Source organism: Telmatherina bonti, assembly GCF_933228915.1.
Source record: "Telmatherina bonti genome assembly, chromosome: 3".
NCBI lineage: Eukaryota > Metazoa > Chordata > Actinopteri > Atheriniformes > Telmatherinidae > Telmatherina > Telmatherina bonti.
This window is the reverse complement of record NC_136621.1, coordinates 22,557,075-22,583,600: the sequence shown is the minus strand read 5'-3', so window position 1 is coordinate 22,583,600 and position 26,526 is coordinate 22,557,075. Positions and strand designations below refer to the sequence as shown.

General features: G+C 37.7%; 2 protein-coding genes across 3 annotated transcripts in view; one reads left to right on the top strand and one right to left on the bottom strand.

Moving 5' to 3' along the window:
- Positions 1-4,538, bottom strand: part of cacng2b (calcium channel, voltage-dependent, gamma subunit 2b) — a gene marked incomplete at its 3' end in the record, with an annotated part of 63,380 nt that extends 58,842 nt beyond the window's left edge. Inside the window, exon 1 of the mRNA XM_079238203.1 lies at positions 4,322-4,538. Within this exon, the coding sequence (XP_079094329.1) occupies positions 4,322-4,532 (211 nt within the window). The 5' untranslated portion in view covers positions 4,533-4,538. The remainder of the gene's footprint in view (positions 1-4,321) is intronic.
- A 17,762-nt stretch (positions 4,539-22,300) lies between these two features.
- Positions 22,301-25,191, top strand: LOC306774777 (protein CutA homolog). 2 transcript variants are annotated; one of them, XM_079264945.1, is made up of 7 exons: positions 22,301-22,372; positions 22,900-22,965; positions 23,095-23,243; positions 23,566-23,625; positions 23,976-24,021; positions 24,670-24,719; positions 24,887-25,191. In XM_079264945.1, the coding sequence occupies exons 2-7, from the start codon at positions 22,903-22,905 to the stop codon at positions 24,984-24,986; spliced, it is 468 nt and encodes a 155-aa protein (XP_079121071.1). In that variant the 5' UTR covers positions 22,301-22,372; positions 22,900-22,902; the 3' UTR covers positions 24,987-25,191. The 2 variants fall into 2 exon arrangements, with proteins under 2 accessions (XP_079121071.1, XP_079121072.1); XM_079264946.1 differs by lacking the exon at positions 22,900-22,965 and having other exon boundaries at positions 22,303-22,372.
- Positions 25,192-26,526: the final 1,335 nt, after the last annotated feature.

Sequence of the window (26,526 nt, the reverse complement as noted above, 5' to 3'; positions counted from 1 at the left end):
TTTGTCCTCCACAGACGCCAAACCACTTAGTGAAGCTTTAGATAACGAGGTGAACTGCATTTTTATTTTGTACCAGGAGATGATTTTTGATCTGATTCCATGTAATTAGTTACTCCCTCTCCTGGCATATCGCTATGCTGCAGCTTTAGATAAAGCAGCAGCGTAGTGAGGCTCTGTCAACGATCAGCATGGCAAAACTACTGGAGCTGTTGGTTATTAGGATGATTAATGTCAACGCTGTAATGCACTCTAATTCGAAGACCATCTGTTTCACACACAGACATTTAGTTTTGTACACAGGCTGGAGCATTAAAGCTGAAACACAATCAAAATTGCTATTTGGAACTCAAAGCTCGACTTAAGTTCGGCTACCGAGTGCTACTTGTGGTCTCTCTTGTTTTGTAATAGTTACCGTGACACTGTGAAGTCAAAACTGAAACTGTCCCTCACCCAGTATCTGCAAATCATGTACATCATGTTCCAAGCGTTAAAAAGAAATCACAGTCGCACTGTGACGTATTATGTTAAAAGCTGGGGTAAGATAGGTTAGATAGAACGTGGGCCTGTATGTTAAAGATAGCACAGGGTGCCTGAGGGTGTGTGACAGCAAACCAGAGCTGCCTGCTCTTTCTCTTTTCCTTTTTTCCCTTCTTTTTCTCTTTCTCAACACCTCCCAATTTTCCCCTTATCCTTCTCATTTTCCTTTTTGCAACACACAGCTATAAAGAAACTGTAGCTCTGAAGGCGAGGCAACCAGAGCGAGCTGGATCTCTTTCAGATTCTTCTCTGCTCTTAACCATTTCAAATCTCTGGTGCCAAGGACACTGAGCAAGCTTAGAGTGTGAAAAGTAAAGCCACTTAGCAAGGAAAATAAGCGTATCACGTGGAGTGAGTTAGTGTGGCTGGGCTCTCATCAGCAAAAGTGTCGATGATTTGACAACATTTAGAAATTTCTGCCAATTTTATATTTGTAAAAATGATTTTTTGGTCTTTAAAGGCACATTTTGTATTGTTTTTCAAAACAGTTAACACAGTGAGACATTCTTTTAAATAATTACATCATTTGCATGGATCAAGGATGCCTGTGTGAAACACTGCTTTGCATATACCATCACATGCTGGAAATCCCTTTTAACCTTTGATGGGTCACTATACCTATATGACTATAGCTAGCATTAAGCCTGTTGTGGCAGCCTCATGACGTTGATTACGTGGAACGTCATTTTGGCTCTCCAAGTGCTGTGCAGCCAGAAGAAAGTGTATTTTATGTTCAGGCATAAACTATTTAAAAAGAAGTGTCTAATACTTAAATGACCTAGCATTAGCAGGCATTAATTTGTGTTTCCTACAAATGCAACATTGCTGACTGTTTTTTTTTTTTTTTTTTTGCAGCAGTTGTGGCAGCAATTGCCAGACCATTACTAGATCAGGGCTGCTCAAATTTGTTAAAGCAGTGAAATGTATAAAACCTGCAGGACAAAGTTAAAAAGCCCTGTCCCACCTAAAAAGAAACTGACCTGCTGCTTGCTAATGTCTTCAGTTTAACTGTGTTCATGAGTCATTTTAAAATATAGAACTATGAAACATGTTATTACTTTGTATAACTTAATGAAAAAGGGACTTTATAATTCTGTTGTACTAATTTAACCAAATAAAAAGTCTGTTCTCCTCCTAGTCCTGGTCACAGTGTGCATGGTAGCAGCAACCGGAACAGCAAGGAACTGAGCGAGTTATGCTGCAGTAACAGGTCATAATGGTCTATTATGTTCTTGTGACTCCTATCTTAGACTGAGCACAAAGAGCATATGCATGGATACATATGCTCGGATAACAATAAAAGGAGTAAACGTCAACATGAACAAACATTAGGATATCAGCTAAATAAACCTACATCAGCTTCTGTTACTGTGGATCAATAAGCTACCTGTGCTGAAACTGATTTCTTTTCCTCGGATGTGGTTGTCAACACAAAAGTATATAAATACAGTAAATACACTTTTCTTAAATGTTGCACATCATTTAATATTTTAGTTGACTGTAAAGTAATATGCCCCTGTGATTACTGGAAAGGATCACATAATGTGATAAAAACCTGATCATTTGTAAATGATGTGTGTAAAGACAAAGACTGTCCTTTGTTTCTGTGTTAAATCATTGTGAACTGTGTATTAGTTTGGCATGTGTCTTTTGTCATGTGCATTACTATATGAACAATTGAATGAAGCTGTCCTAATAGATAAGGAGCAATGATGATCCAGCAAATGTACTTTATGTGGAAACCATCTATGTGCCTGTTGTATTTTTGCTAGAACACATTCATAACAGTGTTTTCAGTGTGTTAGCTGTTAGTATCAGAAATGTACTGGTTTGAACCTGAAACCCACTATGTTCTGGAAACATTTCAACTTAACAAACTTAAAAAAGAAAATTAAACAGGAAACAGGAAACAAAAAAGAAACAAAAGTTATTTAAAAAAAAAAAAGAAAAAGCAAACTCTTGGCCACCTCAGAAAATGTAGGCTTTGCTAAGTGCTGTCATAGCTTCAGGAATAATGATAAACTGAGGTGACAAGCTCATCATAGTTTGTCTTATTATTGCTTAGATACAGTGAGGATGAATAACAAGGTGTGTGACAGGATTAGGCTGCATGACTTGACCGATTTGGCATCCTGAGGTCACAGTCAGGGAGAGTGGCGTCACAGCATCCACACAATGACTAGGTATGCATGAATGCATACTTTCACAGAGTATATGAGTAATAAGCCTGCTTATGACATAGACTAAAATACATGGGCCGATTTAATTCAGCAAGAAGGAGGATTTTGAGGGAATTTACAGTCAAAATCCTGAAACTGCAGTCAGAAGCATCCATATTAGATAGATATAGTTATGTACTACATACAATTTAAAATGCTGCCTCTTTTCTTTTTCCCACAGATAAAATGAGGCAATCTCACACAGACAGAAAGAAAACCAAGTACATGGAAGTGAAGGTGTCATTCACACGTAACTTTGCACAGGGAATCTGGTGAATATGAGATCTGGTATTGTCTGCTTCAGCTTGATAATGGATTAAGAAGAAATATGTATGACGATCAGTGTCATGTGTCCCTCTAGTGTGTTTTATCGTGTCAAATTTGGTTCTACGCATAAAGAGGCAGGATCGCAAATTCACTAATTTGTTAACTCTTGTTTTCACCAAATTTTTCCCTCTGTTTTACTTTTACTTTTAAATAACCCACCTCTTTAATTGGCTACATCGGTCTACTTGTGAATTATGCTGGTTTTTCCTCAAATTTGACTATCATTAACCTGACAGTGAATTTTGTTCAGTTCCAACAGACTTATGCAGGTGTGTTAACACTGCAAGGCTTGTGGAAAAGACGGCTCACTAAGATTACTAAAAACGTCCTCCATTTCCAAAACTGACTTAAAACATGATCTAAGAAGATAACCTTTCATCTTCTCTCACAAGAGCATAAATTATGTCAGTTGTGCGCATTTGGTAAGGAGCGAGAGATGTCCTAACTGCATAGCTGACTGGACCGTGTGAGTCCTGTTGATTCTAGTGTTGCAGTTTGCTGGACCGTCCTAGATTCTCTATGCTATGACAAGTTACCAGTCTGGAAAATGTTCAGATTCCTTGTGGGAGTCAAAGTAAGATCAATGTTAATCTTAGAATGGGTTTATTGTAGAAGAGCATTGCACTTCAACTAAATGTGCATTAAGACCTAATCTACCAGTTACTAGTACTATTTGGCACCTGGGGCCTGATGGACTGAAAGGAAAATCCCCTCATAAATGGCAATTTTTTGGTGGAGAAAAAACAAATATATTTATGTTTTCCAAATTTTTTACATACAAAAGTTAAAATATCACAGCTTGAAGGCAATGACTTTGAAGAGTATATAGATAGATAGATAGATAGATAGATAGATAGATAGATAGATAGATAGATAGATAGATAGATAGATAGATAGATAGATAGATAGATAGATAGATAGATAGATAGATAGATAGATAGATAGATAGATAGATAGATGGATGGATGGATGGATGGATAGATGGATGGATGTGAAAACACAAAAGTATGTGTTAAGAACTAAGCGTTTGTATTGAAATGGATGCCGAGTGCATACAGAACAGTGTGGGCATGTAAGCCTATGTGTAGGCATGTGAGTGCAAATGCACGACTGTGTGAATGTGTGTGTGGGCATGCAGGGATTGATCTGCTTGTGTGCCTGAGTGGGGTGTTGTTGGTGCATCCTTATATATGGCATTCCTGCCTATATCGAAGGCTACTCTTCTGTCTACAGCTCACCTTCCAGGCAGCAGGTCCTCCAGAGACCCGAGTGCGTCATCACCTCCTCGTTCTTCTTGCTGGTCTCGTTTTCATTGGTGCTCTTGATTTTGCAGACGCCACGTGAGTACAGCCAGTAGTCTGTCCCCACAGCGATGGTCATGAGGCTGAAGGCGGCGAAGGCCCCCACCGTGGTCAGCAGCATCTGAACTCCGCGATCAAAGACGCCCATGCTGCCGCATTCCACGAAAGGGGGGCCCCCTTTCCTCTTGATGTACAGAAAGTAAATATTTGAAAGTTTGCGTCGCCACGCCAGCTCGGACAATGGGGGGTGGGCGGCGTCGGGTGGACGACGATAACGGGGGACTTTTGGGGGGGCGGGGGAGTTCGGGGAGCTCGGGGGAAATCGTATGGTTGGTTTTTGGGGGGTACAGCAAACAGGAGAAAAAAATAATAAGGATTTAGATTTGAGGTGGTTTATTTGTTGTTTGGCCCAATACACAGGTCAAACACACTTCGGTGGTGACAACAAAACCCTCAGCTACAAAGTTTTCAAAATTCTTGTTCACAAATGAAAGAAAGTTGCTCTGCTCTGGAAAAAAAAAAGTTGACCTAAAAACACAGGCTTCTAGCAGATCCCACAAGAGACCTGGTCTGGGATCTGGGCCTACTTTGTTGAGTTTGAAGGCCTCTAAATGTCAAACTCGGAATAAAAAGGCTAAGATAAAGAGAAGATGGAGGATTCTGCTCAGCTTCTCTTGGCTGTTGCGGCTCTCGGTTCGGCTTTCGGAGCTGACTAAAGCAGCTGTTACATACAATACAATCCTCACAGCTTCAACGGTGATGTATGGAATAATGTGTGTGAACTGTTTGATTTATCCCACATGGACCATCACATACAGCCTACACTGTCATCCTCCTGCTCACACACACTCACTCACAGACTAAAACTTTCAACCGCACACACCTGTACATGGATGAGCAGCCGCATGCATGCAGTGTGAATTAATTCATACTGAAAAGGGATGAAGAAACGAGGGGTGGGGGTGGAGATTGGTTAAGACTAACACAGTTGGCGGCCTGGTTTCTTTAAAAATCCTCCAAAAGAGACAAAACCAGAGCTCTCCAATGTAGGATGACACAACTCACTGATGGGATCTGACTATCTTGATGTTACCAAAAGGATCAGTACATCATGGAGGTTCGTCTCTTACATTTTAGGCATCAAGCTATATTAGAACATGTATTCACTGGGAAAAGGGTGATAGGAGACAAGCAAGACAGACAGGCAGGGCCCAGAATATGTAGAGAAAATCAGAACTAGATGTACTGCAAGAAATGAGAGAGCAAATTTAAGTCAACAGAATCAAGTGTTACCCTAAAATCAAGGACAGGAACCCAAATAATGCCAAATACTAACCAGTACCATGACTGCCATCAAAACCCATTCATTCTTTAGCAGATGATGGAAAATAAACCAACCAGGGACAAGTAACTCCCTCTCCAAATAAAAAGCTAAACAGACAAAAAAAAAAAAAAAAAAAAAAGAAAAGAAAAAAAAGAGAGAGCGAGAGGAGGAAGGGATGAAGAAAATAATAAAAATCAAACAACAGCCCGCTTAGTTTTCCTTTTTCCTAAAATTCTGATCCCCAGTTTCCATATGTGGTCCCTAGACCTTTCTCCGGCAACAGTGGAAATCTGTTATGAGGGGATTGGGGCAGCGGCAGCGACGGCACACCGCGGAGACAGGGGCGCATCCAGACGAAGAGGCCGGGCATCACCGGTCATGCAGCCGGTCGCAAGAGTGTGGAGGATACGAAGAGATGGACGAAGCTTCCCGTAGCGTCAGAGGCTCTTCCTCCTGGATCCAAACGATCCTAGACGGTTATATCACGGCGAACCGAAGAACAACGGGCGCACACAGACACGCAGCCACTTACTGTCATCACATATATGTGATCGGACGCAATCAAAAGGCAGTAATTTTGTTTTTGTTTTTTGTTTTTTTTTTAAAAAAAGAAATAGCTGGCAGACGTGGGGTGGAGGGGTTGTGTGCGCAAAAATAAGAAAAATTTCGAATCGAGCAACACATCAATCCTTGGTTTCCTCGTTTTTCTTCTTCGCAGAGCTGAGATAGAAGTGGAGAGAGGAGAGGAGGAGGAAGAGGAGGGGGTGGATGATGGTTAGAAGCAGAGGATGAAAAAAATCGACACAACCAGAGAGCGAGGGAGACAGAGAGAGAGAGAGAGAGAGAGAGAGAGAGAGAGATGTTCCGTGCGCAGCAGCAGCAGCACTTTACGCAAAAACAAGCACTGAAAAAAGTCCGTTTAGAATAATTCCAATTAATTTATCGTTAAATATACAAAATATTTTTACTCATTTAAACAAAAACGACTGTATTTATCCTCCTTTTTTTCTGGCTTGAGGAACAATCAAAATTAGCCTCCTGCAGACGAAGCAATTTCCTGGTTAAACTAGGACATAAATAATATATTTATTAACTGATTATTGTGCATTTGAGAGAACCCACGACGGCTGATTTAATGAGGTAGCAGATGCACAAATCAAGAGCCAAGCTCTTAGTTTCACTGGCGTTCCGTATCTGACACCTGACATCGGACTTCTTCATAAAAGACAGGAATCAATAAGGTGCCACCTTGTTATGAGAGGTGAGTTATTATTTTCTCGCACGCCACAGTGTATTTTAATTTCCTGTTGAGAGACACACACCGATGATGAAAGGGATGAGCGGTGTGTGTAAAACACCTGACTGAGCGGTCAAAGGCTTCAGAAGAAATAGATGTATTAGGCTGTAAAAGTTACTCATCCGTGCTCTGTATGTTTGACTGTGTAATGCGTTTCGTATCCTCTAACCTTGGCAAAGACATTGATTATAATGCTGTCAAACCAAGCAAATATATCACATGTTGAGAATGTAAGTATGATTTTATTTTATTTTCTTTTCCTTTTTTTTTTTTTTTTGAAGGGAAGAAAATAAAATAAACTCATGCAAAAAAGAAGTAGGTGTGCAGGGCTAAATCAATAAAGGCATAATATGCACCTGTGAGGTGACGATATAAAAATCTCTCTCTCTCTCTTTCTCTCTCGGAAATGTTCTGAAATGTGTGTGAAGGGGTGACAAAAGTTTATTTTTATCCTTGTGTTTTCGTAGTCTCGTGCATACTGTTGCCTCTCCGTGGTGCTGAAACGGACAGCTCCTTCAACAGCTCCAGAAGCATGGCAGCTGTCTCCCTCTTGTGATAGGCTTCTCTGTCCCCACATGGCGTTTTCATGGGAAACGGCAGCATAGACACAAACCTAAAGATAATAAGAGCAGTATCTTAATATGAACAGTTTTTTTTTCTGAGTAAATAAATACACACCTGCTTCTTTCTGAAGCATTGCTTTTAAATAAACACCATGTTAACGTCCTAAAGGAAGTACAGTAAAGTGCAAAACATTTGATCACTTTATAAAATGACAAGACAATGGGAAATAGATGTAAGACTCATTGAAAAATACAAATAATAATGGAATAATAATATATAGCTGTCCTTGCGATAGACTGGCGAGCTGTCCAGGGTGTACCCAGCCTTTTGCCCAAAGACTGCTGGGATAGACTCCAGCTTCCCTGCGACCCTTAATGGGACTTGGGATTAGGTTAGGAAAATGAATAAATGAATAAATAATATATAACAAAAAAGCATAATTTGTTGAATACCCATGAGCTTGACAGTTAATATTTAGTATATTGTCTTTATTATTTAATAAAATCTGTACCATCTTTGTTACAGTTTTCTAAAAGTAATCCTCAGGAATACTTCTCCAGGGCATTTTTTTTTCCTGTGGATGCTGGCTGCCATTTGTTCTGTTTTCTCCCAAGATGTTCCCACACTTCTTCAATAGTGATAAGGTTGAGGCTTTGAGGTGGAGTCATCATTTTATGCTACCACTAACATTCAGTCCAGCACTTGTGTCATTTTGCATTCTTCAGCCTTTGCTTTCTGGTTCCCTTCATTGATGACAACTTCCTTCTGATTAGACTTCACAGATTATGTTGTTAGTGTAAATAATCTATATCATGTCTGTCAAATTATTATGTTTAGCATTTCTCATGGAATGGTGGATGTATCACATGAAAGGAAAGCATCAGGTCCTGTTTCAAGTCTTTCCTGGATTTTTTCCCTTTTTTTTAAAAGGACATCTCCTGCAGAATGATTTAAGGCCTTCTGCTCCTTGGTTTTTTTTTTTTAGTTTTTTATCCTCCATGTACATTTTTTTTTTTTTATAAAGAAATGACAACATTCCATAATCACAATATTCAGGTTCTTATTCTTCTTTTTTTCACAGATTATGTTGTTAGTGTAAATAATCTATATCATGTCTGTCAAATTATTATGTTTAGCATTTCTCATGGAAAAAAATAATGACGGACACAAGCAATGTATAGGGAGAAATTTCAGAGATCTATTGAGCACAAGCACTTAAAAAATTACAATATTGTCTGGTTTCATGGAAGCAAAAGATAATTAAATAGGTGGTGCTTCAACACTTTCACTTGGAATTGTGTGATCAGTTCTTCAATGAACAGCTTCTTCATCTATCCAAATGATTTTACGCTCTTTTAAGTCCAGTATCTCCAATGCAGATTTCACTTCTGATGTATTGAAATTCAAGATCGTTGAAATGACCTTCCAACTCATTTAGTAAAAGGTAACAAACAACACACTCTGAACCAAAACTAACATAATTATGAATTTACCATGATTTAAAGTGAAAGACTAAACAGTGGTACCAAGAATTCTTTCAGATAACATTAGTTTTGACATTTCAGATGAATGTAATTCGCATCCTACACACATAAAGGAGCAGCATAGCTGTGGGCTATGCAGTACAAAGGCTAACTCATAGATGAGGTGTCATTCCTGTGCAGCATTTCGTGATTTCTGGGTACTAAAGTTCAGATTTTTCACAGTTATCTCCGGCTGCCATTTGCTGCCTCTGATATGCAAAGTTGCTCACTGCAGCTTTACAAGACTGCCGCTGGTGCAGGCTTGAAAAAGCAGTTCAGGAAACTAGGTGTGAATGCATAACATGAGAGTCACAGCATATGATTTAGATTGGCCTGTCTGCTCCTTTCTGCATCCGTCATGCCTGTTTCATATGAGGGGCATTTTAAATGCTGAAGAATGTTTAAATGATGGAACAATGTATTGTTTTAGCAATGCAAAAGTATTCTACGCTGCATGTTGAGGATACTGGTAACTGTTGACTTCAAACTTTAAAAGACCACAGCACCAGTCTGGTCTGGATGTAATTAGGGACAAAACTCTGTCTAGTCACTAGACTACCTTGCTGCTTTAACCATTTGTCGTAAAAAATATATCCTGCTTTAGTCTTTGTCTATACCTGAGAGGTGGCTGGGTGAGAGGAGAGAAGGAGAGTTGAGTCTATTCTAGCAATGCCTGCAGCTTCTGCAAGCACTGCTTGATTTTTATTATTTATTTATTGTTTCTGAGCCATGATTTCCACTATGTCACGTCATGTTTCACTGAAAGCTACAGTCTGATCACATTTCAGGGTTGTGTGGATTAAACAAACTTACGTAATATGTTAGTTTATGAGTTGCACACAGATATTGCAACTTGATGATGAAGGCAAGCTACCTGTCTTAGCATGTCTGCAGTCTTGGTATCAAGCTTAAGCAAAGCTGCTTGTACCTTAAAAGTTAAGCCAAGGTTTCAAGTGATATATTTGTACTTAGTTTTGGAATCCAGCACATAAAACCGGCAACAAACTATGGCAAACATGACATGTGGTCATCTGGGTGTAATAATAATAATAAGAATGCATGAAGGCAGAAAGTACTGCGAGGTATTATGTTATTCCTCTCCTTCACTCTTTCATTCATTCTGAAAGAACAGGTTGAACTTTCATCAAATGAGCTTTACCTCATTAAGCCTAATAACATTTCATGCTCTCGGTGAATTACAATTAGAGTCACAAACAAAATCTGAGGCGCATGTGGAATGACAAGTATGAGCAGTTTCCAAATAAAATGATGATCGAGTGGGAGGAAGGAGAGGAAAGTTCTACAGAGGGATGGAGACTGAGCCACAGAGAGGTGGAGAGAGAACAGTCTGCCATGTTGGCTGCCCTCCCTCTTCCTCTTCCTCCTCCTCCCGCTCTTCCTCCTCCTCCTCTGGGGTCTAGAGGACATGTTTAACATTCTACTCGACTCCTCCTTCTCTCCTCTCATCCAGCCACAGCCTCAAGTCCCTGCTGCACTCTGGTTACTGATGGCCAGAGACGAGAGGAGAGGCACAGCAAATCCCTTAATCATGACCAGCACGGCATTGTTACTGCATTCTTGCTGCTGCCTCATATGAACTCACTCTATACAACCAAAGCGCCAGTTTGTCTTTTGTTGGTGTACCCCCCCCCAAAAAAAAAAAAAAAAAAATTCTTGGCAAAATCCTGTTCGTTTAGCAACACATTCAGTGCAATACAAACCTCAACAAGAAGGTGACAGATTTACACATATTTTACAAATGTTTTTAGTCATTTTGAAACAAAATGTCGTTGAATATTTAAGATGTAAAAAGGAAGTCACCTTATGACGACACATTGTAATAATATATAAATGTAAATAAATTAATCAATACCCTGAAACATAGGTGTTATTGGCTGGTGGAAGAGAAATATATTTGTCTGGTCAGCAATATATTTAAAGCAGGAAAGTATTTCATAGTGACGTATCAGAAGGTTACAAGCTGGGCATTGTAGAGTAAAGATTATGAAAATACAGGTGGAAAATTCAGAACGTCTTTGTAGAAAGAACACTCATCTACATGCATCACAGATCCAAATATATCAAATTCAAGTACATGAATATCACATGTACTCTATAAAGCATCAGTGCACGTCAGCGAGCTCGGGGACTTTTTCTAAAATTGCTTTTGTTAACTAAATTGGAACAAGTTCACCGTGCCACCTCTGCTTTGGATGATACATCAATTGTTGTTGGCATTTTCAGAGCAGTTATTGGGAAAGTGAGCATTCTTTTTATATCATCTTACATTAATCAATGTTTGCCAACACATCAACTTGCATACTTATGTCACAGTGCTTATTGAAGTCAGGCATATAATGAACAGTAAGGTGCAACAAGGGAATGTTTGGTCTAAAGTAGTAAACACCTGCAATGTTGGTGGGCATCTGAATCTGGTAACGCTGAAGAAATTAGATTTTTAAACCAGTCACCACAAGAAATTGCAAGGAGTAGAAAGTGCCAAAATATTTCTAAAGACTGGGTCAAGGAATACATAAAGACAGTTATCTTGATGGAAAATTCTTAAAAAAACAAAACAAAACAAAACAAAAAACATTAATAAGAAATTAATCCACAAATCTTCTGTTGTCTTTTTGCATCTTCATTATGCTGCAGTAGTAAATTGGGTTCACCAGCATAAAAGAGTGTAGAAGTTGTTGGACAACTCAGGAACCAGAGCATGTTTACTCTGCTCAGGTCTTCTGCACACACCTTTTAGCCAATCCATGTGAGTTTTGGGCATGTGGGTAGAGATGGCATGTAAACCGTTTGATATTGCCTAAACAAGCTCTCATCTCAGTGAGGCTGAAACAGGGTATTCCTAAATTAACTTTCACCTGGAGTCAGACTGGTGCCTGCAGAGTCGTCACAAACACACTTGTGCTATCTAGCCCTCCTTTCACATGGAACCTAACTTCATCTGTTCCATTAATATGAAGATAAATTATCTGAATGTACATTTTTCTAAACTAGTATGATATTAAGGGTTAAGAGGATAAAATGAGAATGACTTTATTGTGACATAGACCAGTGCTGGATCTCTGATGGCCCCAGTAGACTGAGGCACAGGTCTCACAGCAGGCAAGCCAGTTACTCTCAAAAAGTCAAATATTGGCATATTCCCATTTCTTTGTCAATGCACAAGGTACCCATTGTCAACATGGAAGGTATGTTTGTATTTTACTACAAAACTCATCTGTCTGTCATGTCAAGACTGGGAAAAACATCAGTGCTTGTTCTGTGACGATCAGGCATATTTTGCAGATTAAGTAAAAAAAAAAAAAAAAAAAGAAGATTTTGTGTTTTTGCCTGAATTTGTTGTCACTGTTACAAACTCCACTTCTGGTTGGGGAAAAGGGCGGGCAACATTAATGACATAAGAGTAATTGGTTTAAACAAAAACATTTAATATTCAACCAACACAATGTCCACAAAACAACCTTACTGATTCACACCACAAAACCTTACAACAACAAAAGAAAACCCAACATACAAAGGCCAACTATAAGGACTGACAAAGGCAGCCACAACAAGACTAACCAGTCTACACCAGAACCACACCGGCCCTGAATTTTCATTAAAAGTTGTGTTAAATGTGAAGCTCCAGCCGGCCAGCCAAGGAGTGGGCCAATCACAGGTGGGTGATGGCACAGTCGGGTGTGTCCTGCAGAGCCAGCCAATCGCAGAAGTGTCCCTCCTTTAAGACATAAACTAAAATGGTTATGACAAAGCAAACCCAGTTAAACAGACACAGTAAATAATCTACACTCTGAACAAGGCGAAGAAGTTGGTTGCACCCCTTTTGTGTTTAAAGTCCAGTTTGTACTCCTGCACAATCAAAGCCCAGCGCATAAGCCACTGATTGTGGTGGTACATTTGAGCTAGGAATAAAAGGAGATTATGGTCTGTGGACGCAACAATGAGTGCAGGGCTAGACCCAAGATACACGTCAAAGTGCTGTAGTGCCAAGTGCAGAGCCAGAGTCTCCTTTTCAATGGTGGAGTGTTTGTGCTGGTGTCATGCAAACTTACAGGAAAAATAACACATGGGATGATCAGCTCCGTCATATTTCAGTTATTGGTAACCAACACAAAAGGAGACCTGCCAATATGAAGCCTCAGATCAGTCCCTTGCTTACTGGAAAATAATGTGAAACAGGTACCCAATCTCATGAAAAATAATGCCATGGGCTCCCAACTATCGCTCAGTATGTGATGAGCTAGAAATGTGTATGTGTTGTGAACTTCTGTCATTAAAAACCAATTGTCAAAGACCTTTTCAGGTGAAGTCTACGTGAAAGTGAGTGACTATTTTGTGAAATATGCTTCCTTTATGCAAAATTTGAAGTCTGTAAAAAATCATAGGTTATGGCATTGCTAGTAAGACTTGCTTGTCTTAAAACAAAAGGTCTTAAAGTTCACACATCACTTGGCACTCTCCTTCACCTGACATACAATAGGTCTTATGGAGTCCTTGCAGGCTCTTCTAAAAAAAAAAAAAAGCCACATAAGGGAGAATATTACTGCTTCTTTAAAAAATATTTGGACAGCAGGAACAGATGTTTTAGAAAAAAGCCCAGAGCAATCTGTGAATGAGTAACCCATACATGTACCCATCTTCAAGTGGCAGAATAGACTCCACCCTCTAAAACAGGACAAAGCAAGTATTAGTAATAGGTGAATAAATGGCGCTTTATGCGCTTTGACCCTGAGGAATAATTGGTATTAATACTCATGCATACAAAGCAAAATAAACTGATGTTATTTGGGGTTCTTTCCAGTTACTCTGTCTTCCTCCCATTGTCTGAAGTTAGGTTAACTGGTTAGTCAAAATTGTCCCGAGCAGTGAGTGTGAATGGTTGTTTGCATCTCTGTATTGGTCCTGCGATGGACTGGCTAACTCTCCATGAGCATCATGGACAGTTGCTGGAGCTCCAGCTTCCCCACAACCCTTATTTGGACTAAGCAATTCAGAATACGACTGACTTTCTCAGGTTAATTGACCAAGCCTCTGTGTCACCACTATTTTACTTGCAACTAGTAAAAGAAAAAAAAAAAAGTTCTAAAAAGCCAAAGTAATACACTGTAATTTTCATTTGAAAAGAAAAGCAATGTATATTGTAAAAATTGTTGACAAAGGCTGCCTTAAGGCTGTATAATATTTGTCTTTTAACACATTGGTTTGGTATTATGGTCCACTGCAGCTGTTCATTTAGTTCAGCTTCTGTTTTAATTCAACACACTACAGTCAGGCGTTGTAGTCAAAACATCCCAAACAATGACAATCTAAACCAAGACCAGATTGTACTAAATCCTAAAACACCAGAAGATTTTAAAGGTTCTAGATCAATAAAAGACAGAGTACAATCTCCTTCATAAATAAATGCTAGTATATACAAAGGTGAATTAACAATTCCTTTGTTTTGTGTAAACAAACAAATGCAAACTCATTACGGATTAAGTCAGCTTTGTGGCTGTGGCTGACCTTCAAATAACAGCAAGCAATAAAACTTGTCTGGTAAAAAGTTATGCTGACCTGCATCTATGTTACCTACTTAAACTCAAAGTCTGAGCAAACAGCTCAGATCAACGTGAGGACACAGCTTTTTGTGTGGTGAACAAAAGATTGCCAAAGTCTTGGAGAACATTGTGGAGTATATGGCTTAGAAGATAAAAGCCTTCAAACACTTCCTCTTCAGCACAATCAGTGTAAATTGTAAGTGAAAAAGAGTGATGGACTGCCAGTTCAGGAGTGGCATCCTTCTCACATAATGTCAGGAGTGATAGAGTCCAGGTCTTCGTTTTTCCTTTACAGAATGACACGTGTAAAGCTAGTGGATAAATAAGAGGATCTATCTGATAGTGTGCAGATGACAGTTCATGGGCATGCGCTTTGGTTTTTTTTGTTTTAAAGTGTTCATTTATGCAAGTCTATGAGTATTAGCACAGCTTTTTGCAGATACATGTGTGCACGAGTCCTACTTCTAAATGTCTAATTTAGGTCAGTGCAGCTCCTTTCTTTCCTCCTCTTTCCTTTCTCTTTGCTTTCCCTCATTCTGTTTTGCTTTTAACACATGATGGATGAATTTCTTATTGCTGCATTGCCAAACACTTTTCCTTTATTGTCTTTCATATCTTCCTTTTTCTTCCTTCGTCCTTTTTCTGGACCTTTCCGCCTGAGGGTGAACCAGGGTGTCCTGTTCCTCCAGCTCTCATCATGAGCTTCCAGTTTGCATCAGTGGATCTGTGTTACCTGCTGCAACCTGGCCTACTTCGAAAGTTCCTCCTTTGCTCTGCTCTAGCGCCACTAGCAAAGTCACAGCCAGACAGAAAAAGATGGTGGGATGGTAAATTAGCAATGTAGCGGCGGGTTTACGGGTTTGAGAGAGAGAGGGGGGGGGGCGGACAACTGGCAATTTAATGTTTTCAATAGGAGAACAATAAGTAACTTTTTTGTAGTGTAGATTTAAGAGGCTTGATGCTGTGACGGTAAAGGAAACACAAAGAGTGAAAGAGATGGAGGCAACCACATCTGTTTGTCCATCTGTTCTTTTAGTTTGACCCCTTCCTCAAAGCTTTGCTGCTTGGAGTTTTGGAGGAAGACCCATAATGAGAAGTTTATAATTAGTTGCATTGTTCCACTTTCCTGTTTTGCCCCATTCTCCTTCACAGTAGACACATCTGAAGTTGAACCATTTAAGTAAATCACGTCCACATTCATTTGAAGACAATACTGTTATTACATGCAACAAATTAGCCCATTACTGAGATGACAGGCTGTCTGTACTGGATTAAAATGGGTCAAAGTTCGAGTACAGCTCTGGAAAGCACAAAACAGGAAGAGTTATTATTTTCTAAATATCACATTTTACTAGCAACAGCTTTAATCTTACTCTTGTTTATTCCAATTTGTTTTTCACATTACACTGACCCGGTCAGGGTAATTTTTTTTCTTTCATCAAAAGCTGTTACCAGAGGGGTAAACAGGAACGTTCTCACTGTTTTTCACAAAAAAGGAAAGCATGAGTAAGCTTTGATCATTTATGCAGAAACGAATCAGTTCATCAGAAAACAGTACACAAAGCTTTTCCAAAGGTAATGTCATCCAAATTGCACAGGAACATGACCCAATTATTTTCTAATCTTAACTCAAAAAATATCTGTGCTGGGGTCAAATACCTTCACGAGCACTCAGTTAGTGTATTTATAAAAGGGCTCTGAATACTAAAAAGCAACAAAAAAGGAAGAAACATGATCAGACAGAGTTTTCCTGTACAAAAACTGCACGGTTGTTTATGTGAAATGTGCATGTGTGACCAAGCAATTTATCTGGAATGCTGCAATTCTTCTTTTTTCTTTTTCCTTTTTACCTGTTCATTTATGCACATTGTTTATTCCCAGGTGAAAACATAGACCTCTTTGCATTTGATTTTCAAATTTTGTGGTTGTATTTAATCTCATTCATCTGTAAAGAAAGAAAGAAAGAAAAAAAAAAACAGTCCGGACACAGGGTTAACAAGCTAATCTGCAGACATCATATATGCCTCCATCCTTAAGTCATGGGTACTATTTGAATTAGCAGATAAGTGTAGGAATAGGCATGATAAAAAGAAAAGGGTGAGACAGGCTAATTACTGCAGATTTCCACTCTTGTGAGGCATTATTTCAGAAACCCTGCTGTTACAATCATGATCTCCTCTCTTTGTTCATGTCCTGGGCGAATAAGGGAGGTCCCACAGCAACCTTTTCTTTTCAGAAGTCAGTATTAATGGGGCAATAGAGAACAAAGAGAGAAAATGATTCCTATTGCCTAATATGAAATTGTATGACAACGATTGTGCTTTATTAGCCTAATATACCATCAACTACACATTCTTTAAAGTAAGTACTTTAACGTCCATGATTTAAAAGAAAACTGTTTCACTTCAAGGTGAGCTACATGATGAAACATTTTTTTTAAAATATTTTTTTAATTAATCTTGTCATTTATCATGAATAACTGGAGTTCTTTCATTGCTTGGATGAGCAGAATAACTGTCATACTGATTATTTACTGAAAATAATCATCAACTTTGTGAAAAAAAACTGTTAGGTTTTTGCTACATAAATGAACAGTGCAGATAAATTAAACAATGGTCAAACTTATTTAACTTTATACCAAATCTGTCACATGTATAGCAGCAGCAGCCATCATGGTTGTTAGAGAAAGCTTTGCCTTGGTGCCTTTCAGACATCCCATCAAAACAGCAGTTGTTTGATTCAACAAAACCTTGTAAATATTTGAAGATCCCAACATGAGTGCCCAGATTTCCTTTGGTAATGATAAGCCCAACTCCTCCCAGTTTAACAAATACATGCTTTCTTTTCCATTAGCATAAATTAATATTGGCAGGCAGACACAGCTATTACCACCTTCTGGATTATAGTTCATTGCTTGATTTGGTCATGACTTATTAGATCATGGCTGCAGTTATGGCATACATTTTATTTGTGTTCTCCTCCAATATACCCTAAAATGACATGATGTCTAAGAAGGCATGGGGTCAAAACAGAGAACTTGAAACCCTTGCGCTCCCATGAACAAGCATCCGGTCTGTTAAAGGAGCTATACCAAGCAATGTTTCCCAACCAGAAACCATTTTCATGAGGCTTAACAAAATATATATGAAATACCACTGAGTAAGCATACTGTGAGGATATTGTAGAGATTGTTTTTTGTATTTGTAACTCTTCATAGAAACCAAGTTTTAGAATATAGAGGGAGCCAACCAGACTCCTCCCTTTTCCTCTGTGGGGTGAGCCTTGTTGAGATCAACAGTACAGCTTTGTGTGAGCCTGCAAATGTAAAGTTATATAAAGTACACTCAGCAAACTGAGCTCAGGCTATCACACGCCAAACTAAGACAGTAATCGACAAATAAACAACTTTTTTCTCTGTTAAAGGTATCAGAAAGAAAACGATGGTTTTACTTCCATTGTATGGTAAACTCAATGCAGTTGGGCTCAAGTAATGTTGCAAGTAACTACATTTCCTGGTTGGCAGTATCTCATACTGTCGGTTGATACTGAGCACTCTTTCAGGTATCTTGTCATGTATTGCACAAGTTCAAGTTATTAAACTACTGCATCAGAATCTAAAGTTATGTGTGAATGTGAAAATTTTAGTGGGTAGATTGCATGAAATATTTGACATGGTTATGTAAGGTCATTAATAGCTTATTTCTTTCCTAAAGAGAACAAACGATCAGTTTAGAGCAGGATAAGCTCACAATTTGACTACCAATTTTTAAAATGCATATAATACAGCATAACTTGAAAATAAAGCTGTTTGGAGAAAAAGATGAGAAAGCTGGATGATTCTGTGGATTACAGAAAAACTGAGTGGTTCACTAAGTGGTGTATTTTCAGACCAAGGTTGCTGCAGCCACATTGTTTTGTTTTTTTGTTTTTTTTTTACTGATGTTGTTGTTTAGAGCTTTTGATGTGATATCCACATTTGGTACCCAAAAAATGCCTCCAAGGACAATTCATGTCCTCTTTATCCTTTAAAGAAAGTTTGCTGTCTTACCAGCAATGTTAGCAACCATTTTCATCTCACTGTAAAAGACAAAATACTATCTCCTCCAATGTGTTAATACACTGTGTGTGCTAGAGAGTGGATGAACACTTTTATGGAACATTTTGATGAAGTTAAGTTCAGAGTTGGGAATCATTTGACTATTCCGAATTTCCTTTTTAAACATCTATTTCACTTCTTATTGAATCTTAGTTTAATATCAGAATGTCAGATTTATCAGAGAAACCTCATTGTGTGTATGTTTTGCATAACATAAGCTTATGATATAAAAGACCCACAACATAGCTATATATGCACGCAGGTCCTAAAAGAAGACTCTTCTTTATTTGTAAAAATGGCTATCTTCGCACTTCGATATCATATAAAATATTTTAGCTTTGTGAATCCACTAAGAAAGTCATATGTAGAATTAACTTATAAATAAACAAAACATACAATAACATACTTACATATATATATATATATATATATATATATATACATGTGTGTATATACAACAATTTGCAATACTCCAAACAAAAGTCTAAACTGAAGAGGATTCACATTTCATGCACTGACATTTACTTTTTCTGAGCAAGAAATGGTAGATGACTTTATTTTCAATGTCTGACTTGACGCTTGAAGAGTTTTAAAACTGGAGAACAGCAAACAGCCCAGTCCATATATGACATCAATTCTGATGTTCTATAGTAGTCTGCTTCATATGGTGAGTACTAAAACTACAAAAGGATCTTTGTGAGGGTGTTGACTCTGAAGTTGACATCTTAACTGCATATTGAAACTTTGGCCAAAGTCTGCCTTTACCTACTTCTTGTCATTTTCTCTCTCTCTCACTGTGCAAGTTAAAGGGCCAGTGGAACCTGATTAGAATGCAGAGGAGGAAGGCTCTGCTGCAAATTGAAAACATATTGATTCTCCTCATGCTTTTAAGGAGAGGGGGTGAGAGACAGAGGGAGAAAAGAGAATAGACGGCAGTGAAGAGAGAAAAATCTAGTGGAGAATGAGAGGGCAAATGAGATGCCCAGTCCTAGTTGCCACATGTGTATATGTCTGATCTTTGAAATGCACACATGCCTTGTTTCAAATCCTAAGATACCATCCTATAACATGAAGCTTCTATTGTCATGGCAACAGTACAAGAACAAGCATTTGTCAATGTATCGCACACGCCTTTTACATGTGAGCACATTCTGTCATGTCCAGCTGCGGTAGGGATGCCAATGAGAGAGGACAGTGCATAACACGTACAGATGTGCTGACTGCACAGTTTCCATGGGAACAAACCCCCTCCCACGACAAACACATCCCTCCTCCTTCCATCGCTCCTCATTGCACTTGCAAAAGCTTGACAAGCTCCTGTAATGCTTTTCGCTTCGTCTTCATGTGTGTCCATGAGTTCTTGGTAGAGCCCTCACATCAGTTACAGCTCAATTTGTCTTGTTCAAAGTGTGCATGTCAAGTGCGTGTGCATGTGTGTGTTTGCCTAGTTGTGTTGATACTGGTGTGAGTGACATGCTTGTTGCATTTCTTTAATCAAGCATAAGGGCGAAGATGAGATGTATGTGAAGGAGGTGGTGGATATTATCAAACAAATTGTCTCTGTGTCCTGTGTGAAAAACAAGGGCATTGTTACAAACAATAACAACACACACACACACACACACACAGACACACGCTTACAGGTTAAACAATTTGTGTGTACAGTCCTCAACATTGCTGGCTCCCTAGTGACAGGAACTGATTTAATGTATATCCATATGCTTGTGGGTGTAGGTGTGTATGTGTGATACAGCTAGCAATGCATAATGAAATTTTTGTTCTGTCTGATGAACAAAAGCTGCCACCATGTGGTTCGTCATTGCTGTTGCATAAATGTTGATATATTGTGTTAGTATATGTACTTTTAATTACATTTCTTTGAAGCCTCATCCAGTATTTTGTTTTGATTAGAGACTTCTATTTCAGTTCTAGAAATAAAAAAAACTAAAAAAAAACTAGTATCCCTAAAAAAGCACAGACATCTGCCAAGCCTTTGTATTTTTTTTTATCATTGAAGCTAATTATTAGCTAAATCATTAGCTAAATTAATGATTTAGCTAATGATTTAGCTAATCATTAGCTAAATCATTAATTTAGCTAATGATTACAGGCATTCATTTTTGAGTTAGTAGCTTGAGTCACAAGTTGTTCTCACAACTTAGTGGTCATGGGACCATGAACAACTTGCCGGTGAAAACAAACCCTGCATCATCAGCAACCATGTTGAAGAGTGTAATTTCCCATAGTTTTAAATATTCTATATTTTTTCAAAGGAAATTTTTCATAATGTCAAACAGGTCTGGGCTTTAGTGTCTTTTCAGCAGTTCGGAGAACAATTTCTTGTTAAATGTGGAACAACTTTGTTTATGGCAGTCAACTACAGCATAACCTTTTAACATATTTAAAGTTAACTGATTTTCTTTTTGATCTACAAAGATAAACACTGATTATCCAGTGGTGTTATGATTTAGCAACCATGTGTTTCCACTGGCAAAGGACCCAGATGTGACTAAATTCATTGACATTCTCAGAAGTTTCTGGTAGCGCCTCCATGCTCTGGACACCATGCTGATAGACACAGCAAACCTTCTTGCCACAGCTTGCATTGATTTGCCATCCTGGATGAGCTGCACCACCTGAGCCACTTGTGTAGGTTGTTGACTCCATCTCTTGCTCCCACTAGAGTAAAAGCACAGCCAGCATTAAAAAGTGACCAAAACATCAGCCAGAAAGCATCGGAACTGAGAAGTGGTCTGTGGTCACCACCTGCAGAACCAGATGTGTGGGTGTGTCTTGCCAATTGCCTATAATTTCCACCTGTTGTCTATTCTATTTGCACAACAGCATGTGAAATTGATTGTTCCATTTCTAAGAACTGTGGTTGTTTAGGTGTCCCCTTTATTTTTTGAGCAGTGTATATATACACATACACAAACTGATCAAGAAAGCTGGCTCTGTGCTTGGAGTAACTCTGGAGCCACTGGAGCTGATTGTCCAAAGAGAATGTTGCACAAGCAAAGATGATGGACGATTCTTCACACCCTCTCCACAGCACAGTAAAGAAACAACAGTGTGTTCAGTGAGAGGCTTCTTATGGTCGGCTGTAAGACTGAAAGATGCAGAAAATCATTCCTGCCAGCAGCCATCAGCCTCCGGAACAAGACATCCTCCAGTTAATTATTTGCTATAATACTGAATTTCCCTTTGGGGATTAATAAAGTATTTTTATTTTATATTTATATATATATATATATATATATATATATATATATATATATATATATATATATATATATATATATATATATATATATATATTTGCACAATCAGATACGGCAGCAAAGTCAACATTAGAAGATCAGAAGTGTAGAAGCATTTCTTAGTTGTTATCCATTCATAGCTAAATCAATATCCGTGTCAGTCATGAAGAGAGCGCATAGACATCATATATTCAGAAATACATACACTATGTTGTCTATGAAGAGAGTGGATTTAGCAGCGTTTCAGGGAGCATTGCTGATTTACGACAGCTTCACAGTCATATACATAGCCGTCGCAATTTACGGTAGTGTTTTCCTCGCTAGGAAGAACAGACAGAGAGACAGTAGAAAGAGAGTTGTTGAAAGGTACACAACAAAGAAAAATTAACTAAAGCGTTGCATGTTTTTCCCGTCCGTTTTACACAGCTTATTTCGCCGTGAGAGTCACTGGCAGTAATCTTGTTTGATAAGTGTGCAGGTGTATTTGCAGAGTAACGTCATGCTAACAGAAAGCTACTCAATAGCCTGAAGTTTGCTTAACTGTGAAAGAAAAAAATGCTTTCATAAATATGTAAGCATGTAAATATCTGATAAACTCCTAAAAGCCAGGTCGTGGAAACTCAGGTTTTTGGTGACTTCGGTGAAATCGTTCTCTGTCTTGTATTTTGACAGGCAGTGTTTAATTTCATATAATCATCACTAATACTGATTGAAATGGATCTTGTGCTTCTACTTGTTTTACTGTGTTCTAAATGCATGAGCTGGTTTGACGCGATTCTGTGGTCTGAATTAAGTTTGGTTAAGAAAGGGGAAAAAAAAGTCTGAAAATGCTTTTGACAGAGGGAATGTGTGTATTTGGCTTTGCAAACTAAGCAGTAACTCCACCTGAACAGGCAATGCGCATTGGGCTGCCCAGTGGACTGGAACTACAACGTGGATCCTTAAAAACTGTGGTTTTGGTGGGTGTCCTAAATCCTCCAGAAAAGCACGTTTACTTCCCTCAGGATAGCTTGCTGATGTTTATGTCTGGCACATTTGAAACCTTTTTTTAAATTGTTTGATGATCATTTCATGGTTTTTCCTTTCAGACTGTACTCCTCAGTGTGTTTATGTTCCATCTTCTGAGGACTGTTGGACTGAGAGCGTTTTCCATGGCCTCTGAGACGTACACATCAGGGACATTCTCCGCAGCTTTTGTCACCTGTCCAAATGACACTTCTGCTAAAGACTTGGCAAGGTGAAACCACAAATAACGGCTTGATTTTCTTATAGATGTTTTTGTTTTGTTTTGTTTTTTTGTTTTTTTTTGTTTTTTAAATTTTACAGTTATTAAGTAAACAATAAAAACTAAACATCTGTTGGAAAAATGCCTTTATTTTTCTGCCTTCGTTGAATGGACAGAACATAAATAAAATGTCCTACGTGACTAGATACTTTTACTTCTTATTGTACACGGCAGTACTATAACAACTTAGTTCAACATTCTTAATTTTTTTTCTTTTTTTTTGCTACATGTATATTTGTTAACATCATATTAATTTCTTCTTTTTATGTCACAGGGCTCTTGTGGAAAATAAACTAGCTGCTTGTGTCAATATTGTACCAGCAATTAAATCAGTGTAAGTTTTTTTCCCCATATGTATCCAAGAAAACATACAACAAAAACAAAATTAAAGTATTAAAAAAAAAAAAAAATAAATAAAAATAAAAATATATATATATATATATATATATATATATATATATATATATATATATATATATAATCTCAGTGCAAGTTTTAAACTAACTGATCTTTATTCTCATGTCAGACTTGGCTCAGCAAAGAAATTTATATTTTAAATTATTATTGTTGTTATTATTATTATTATTATTATTACTATTAATATTATTTATGAAACACATTACGAGTGATTTTATCTGGTGGAATGTTACATTAAACAGACATGATTTTGCATTGTTCCTCCAGATACATGTGGCAGGGAAAGATTGAAATGGACGACGAGGCACTTCTGGTAAGCTTTGGACCGATTCTATAAAAAGTACATTTTGTAATTATATATATATATATATATATATATATATATATATATATATATATATATATATAAAATCAGATATGGTGGCTGGATGATTCATTCCCAAAGCCTGAGATCGTCACTGTGTGGAGCAACAGTGACATCTAGTGGCAAACTGGAAATACAGCAACTGTTGCTTGAAAATTGTTTCTGATTCAGTAGGAAAAAAATAACTAAATTACTAAAATTGTGTGGTGTAAAACTAATTTAAAGCTTCATATTCAAAATCAGATTTGACATTATGATGTAGCTTCTGTCTCTTTGATATTTATTATTTTTGTTAAACTAAAGTTATGTTTATGGCTGGATTTGATCCATCACCAAACATGTGAGAAAAAAAACTTAATTCCCAGATGCAGCCTACTGAGTAGCAGTGTGTGGAATCCTACTAAAAGACAATGTACTCAGTTATGATGCATATGGACTTCGTCTCATGTGGTCTGGATTGGTTTGGACAGGTGACGGAGCAAAAAGGTGTCGAGACAAAGTGAAGCTCACAACTTTTGAAAAACAGTGATCCTGTCGAATACTCAGGCTGTGTCCTATCTAATGTAAGGTGTTGATTTCAACTCTCTCTTTTTTCAGATAATCAAAACAAAAACTTCAAAAATGCCTGCTGTTGCTGAATATGTCCGGTAAGTTTATTTTAAAGTGGCAAGAGACAGAAAACCATTTGCTCCTTTCATGCTCATACAGTAGAACATTGTGTTAAGCTGCCATCATGTGTTCAGTCAGTGCAGCTTTCTGTGCTGCTTATTTCCTGTCCATAGACTCTATTGATTCCTGTTGTTTTCATCTTCAGCTCAAATCATCCCTATGAGGTGGCCGAGGTCATCAGCATGCGTATTGACCAGGGAAACCAGCCTTACCTTAAATGGATCGGAGACGTTGTGCCTGAGTAGGGCAGGATGATGGTTTAGTGATAGAATAAATAAATGAGTGTAACAATAAATTTGAAACAAAACATACATCCAGTTTTTTAACAGGTCAGATACTTCCTGAAGACTGCATTTAATTTTTGTTAGTAACAGTGGAAAGCAAGAATTGTGGCTGTTTTGATGGGTTTCCTTTTTTTTTTTTTAACCAATAAATAAATTGTGTTGCGTTTTCTGAATGATTGCTGCCATTCAGTCTATTTTTCTAATCTCCAGGGGGCAGCATTTGTCAGCCTTTTCCAAAGTTAACTGAATAACCATGCTTTAGCTTGGACTGGTTTTGTCTTAATTTTAACATTCAAAGTCAAAAAATGGATAAAGGTGCAATTGTTATATATATATATATATATATATATATATATATATATATATATATATATATATATATATATATATATATATATATATATTTTTTTTTTTTTTTTTTTTTTTTTTTTTTTTTAAAATTAATTTATTGGATGGCTGTGTCATGGTTTTATTGTTATTACAGTTTCAAGCTACATATATTTACATTGTAAAACAACAAGAAACATTATTGCATACAGCGTGCCAGTTTTGCTTAACATTTATTTATTCCATTGTCAACGCACAACACTTGGCTTTATCCTTCACCAAATCTCACAAAAAGGACCGATACAACATTGTTACACACTGAGCATTAGCTTGCAGGTCTGACAGTTATAACACCAGTTTTGGTTATACGTCAACATATTAAAACGGTCACAAAACATTGAGGTAATGCACCACAAAACACAAGCATTGCAGTATTCACACCTGACAAATCTAGAAGAATGTTTTGAGTACCACACTTCTAACTCTATTCTATTTATCCATGTATCTATGGATCATTTGATCGTCAATTAGCTGGGGAAATGTATAGTCAATTAACTTTGAGAATTTAAAATAAAAGTAGTCCGTTGTTGAGGATTGTGACTGGTGTTGCTCTGTTGTGTTGGCATACTATGATACCTGGATGATGCTGCACAACAAGTGAAAGTTTATATACAGAAACTGCTTATTGCCTTCGTAGGAACCTCACGGAAGCTAAAGCAGTTCTTAAACACTTTTCCATATTTCACTTAAGTGTAAATTTTATCTCCCACTGTGATGTGATTCATAAAATTAAAACAGCCTTTCATTATAAAAAGTTTTCATAATGAAAGTAAAAAAAAAAGAAAAAATATGGCCTTCAATAATACAATCCCAATCCCTAATTTTTGCTGTATCCCTCAAACTGAGTAATTGTGGACATCCAGCCCCTTATTTCATAAAGAGCTATAGGGGTTATTTGGATGACTGAAGGTTTCTCTTCTACTTGATACCTAAATTAAAATTGACTCTCAACCTCTGCAAAATGGGTAAAAGTGGGAATTTAACCTTGCACTTTTATCTCAAGGAAGTGATAGATTCTAAGAATTTCAGTGAATTATTATTTCAATGAATTATATTTGATCAACTGCACCCTAAACATAACAGTGAACATGATTGTAGTTTCCAAATCAAAATA

Coding starts and splice junctions, on each gene's coding strand:
- LOC306774777 (XM_079264945.1), top strand. CDS start 22,903: ATGCGCATTGGGCTGCCCAGTGGACTGGAACTACAACGTGGATCCTTA. Junction 22,966..23,094: donor CCTTAAAAACTGTGGTTTTG/GTGGGTGTCCTA, acceptor TTTTCCTTTCAG/ACTGTACTCCTCAGTGTGTT. Junction 24,022..24,669: donor TGGACGACGAGGCACTTCTG/GTAAGCTTTGGA, acceptor CTCTTTTTTCAG/ATAATCAAAACAAAAACTTC.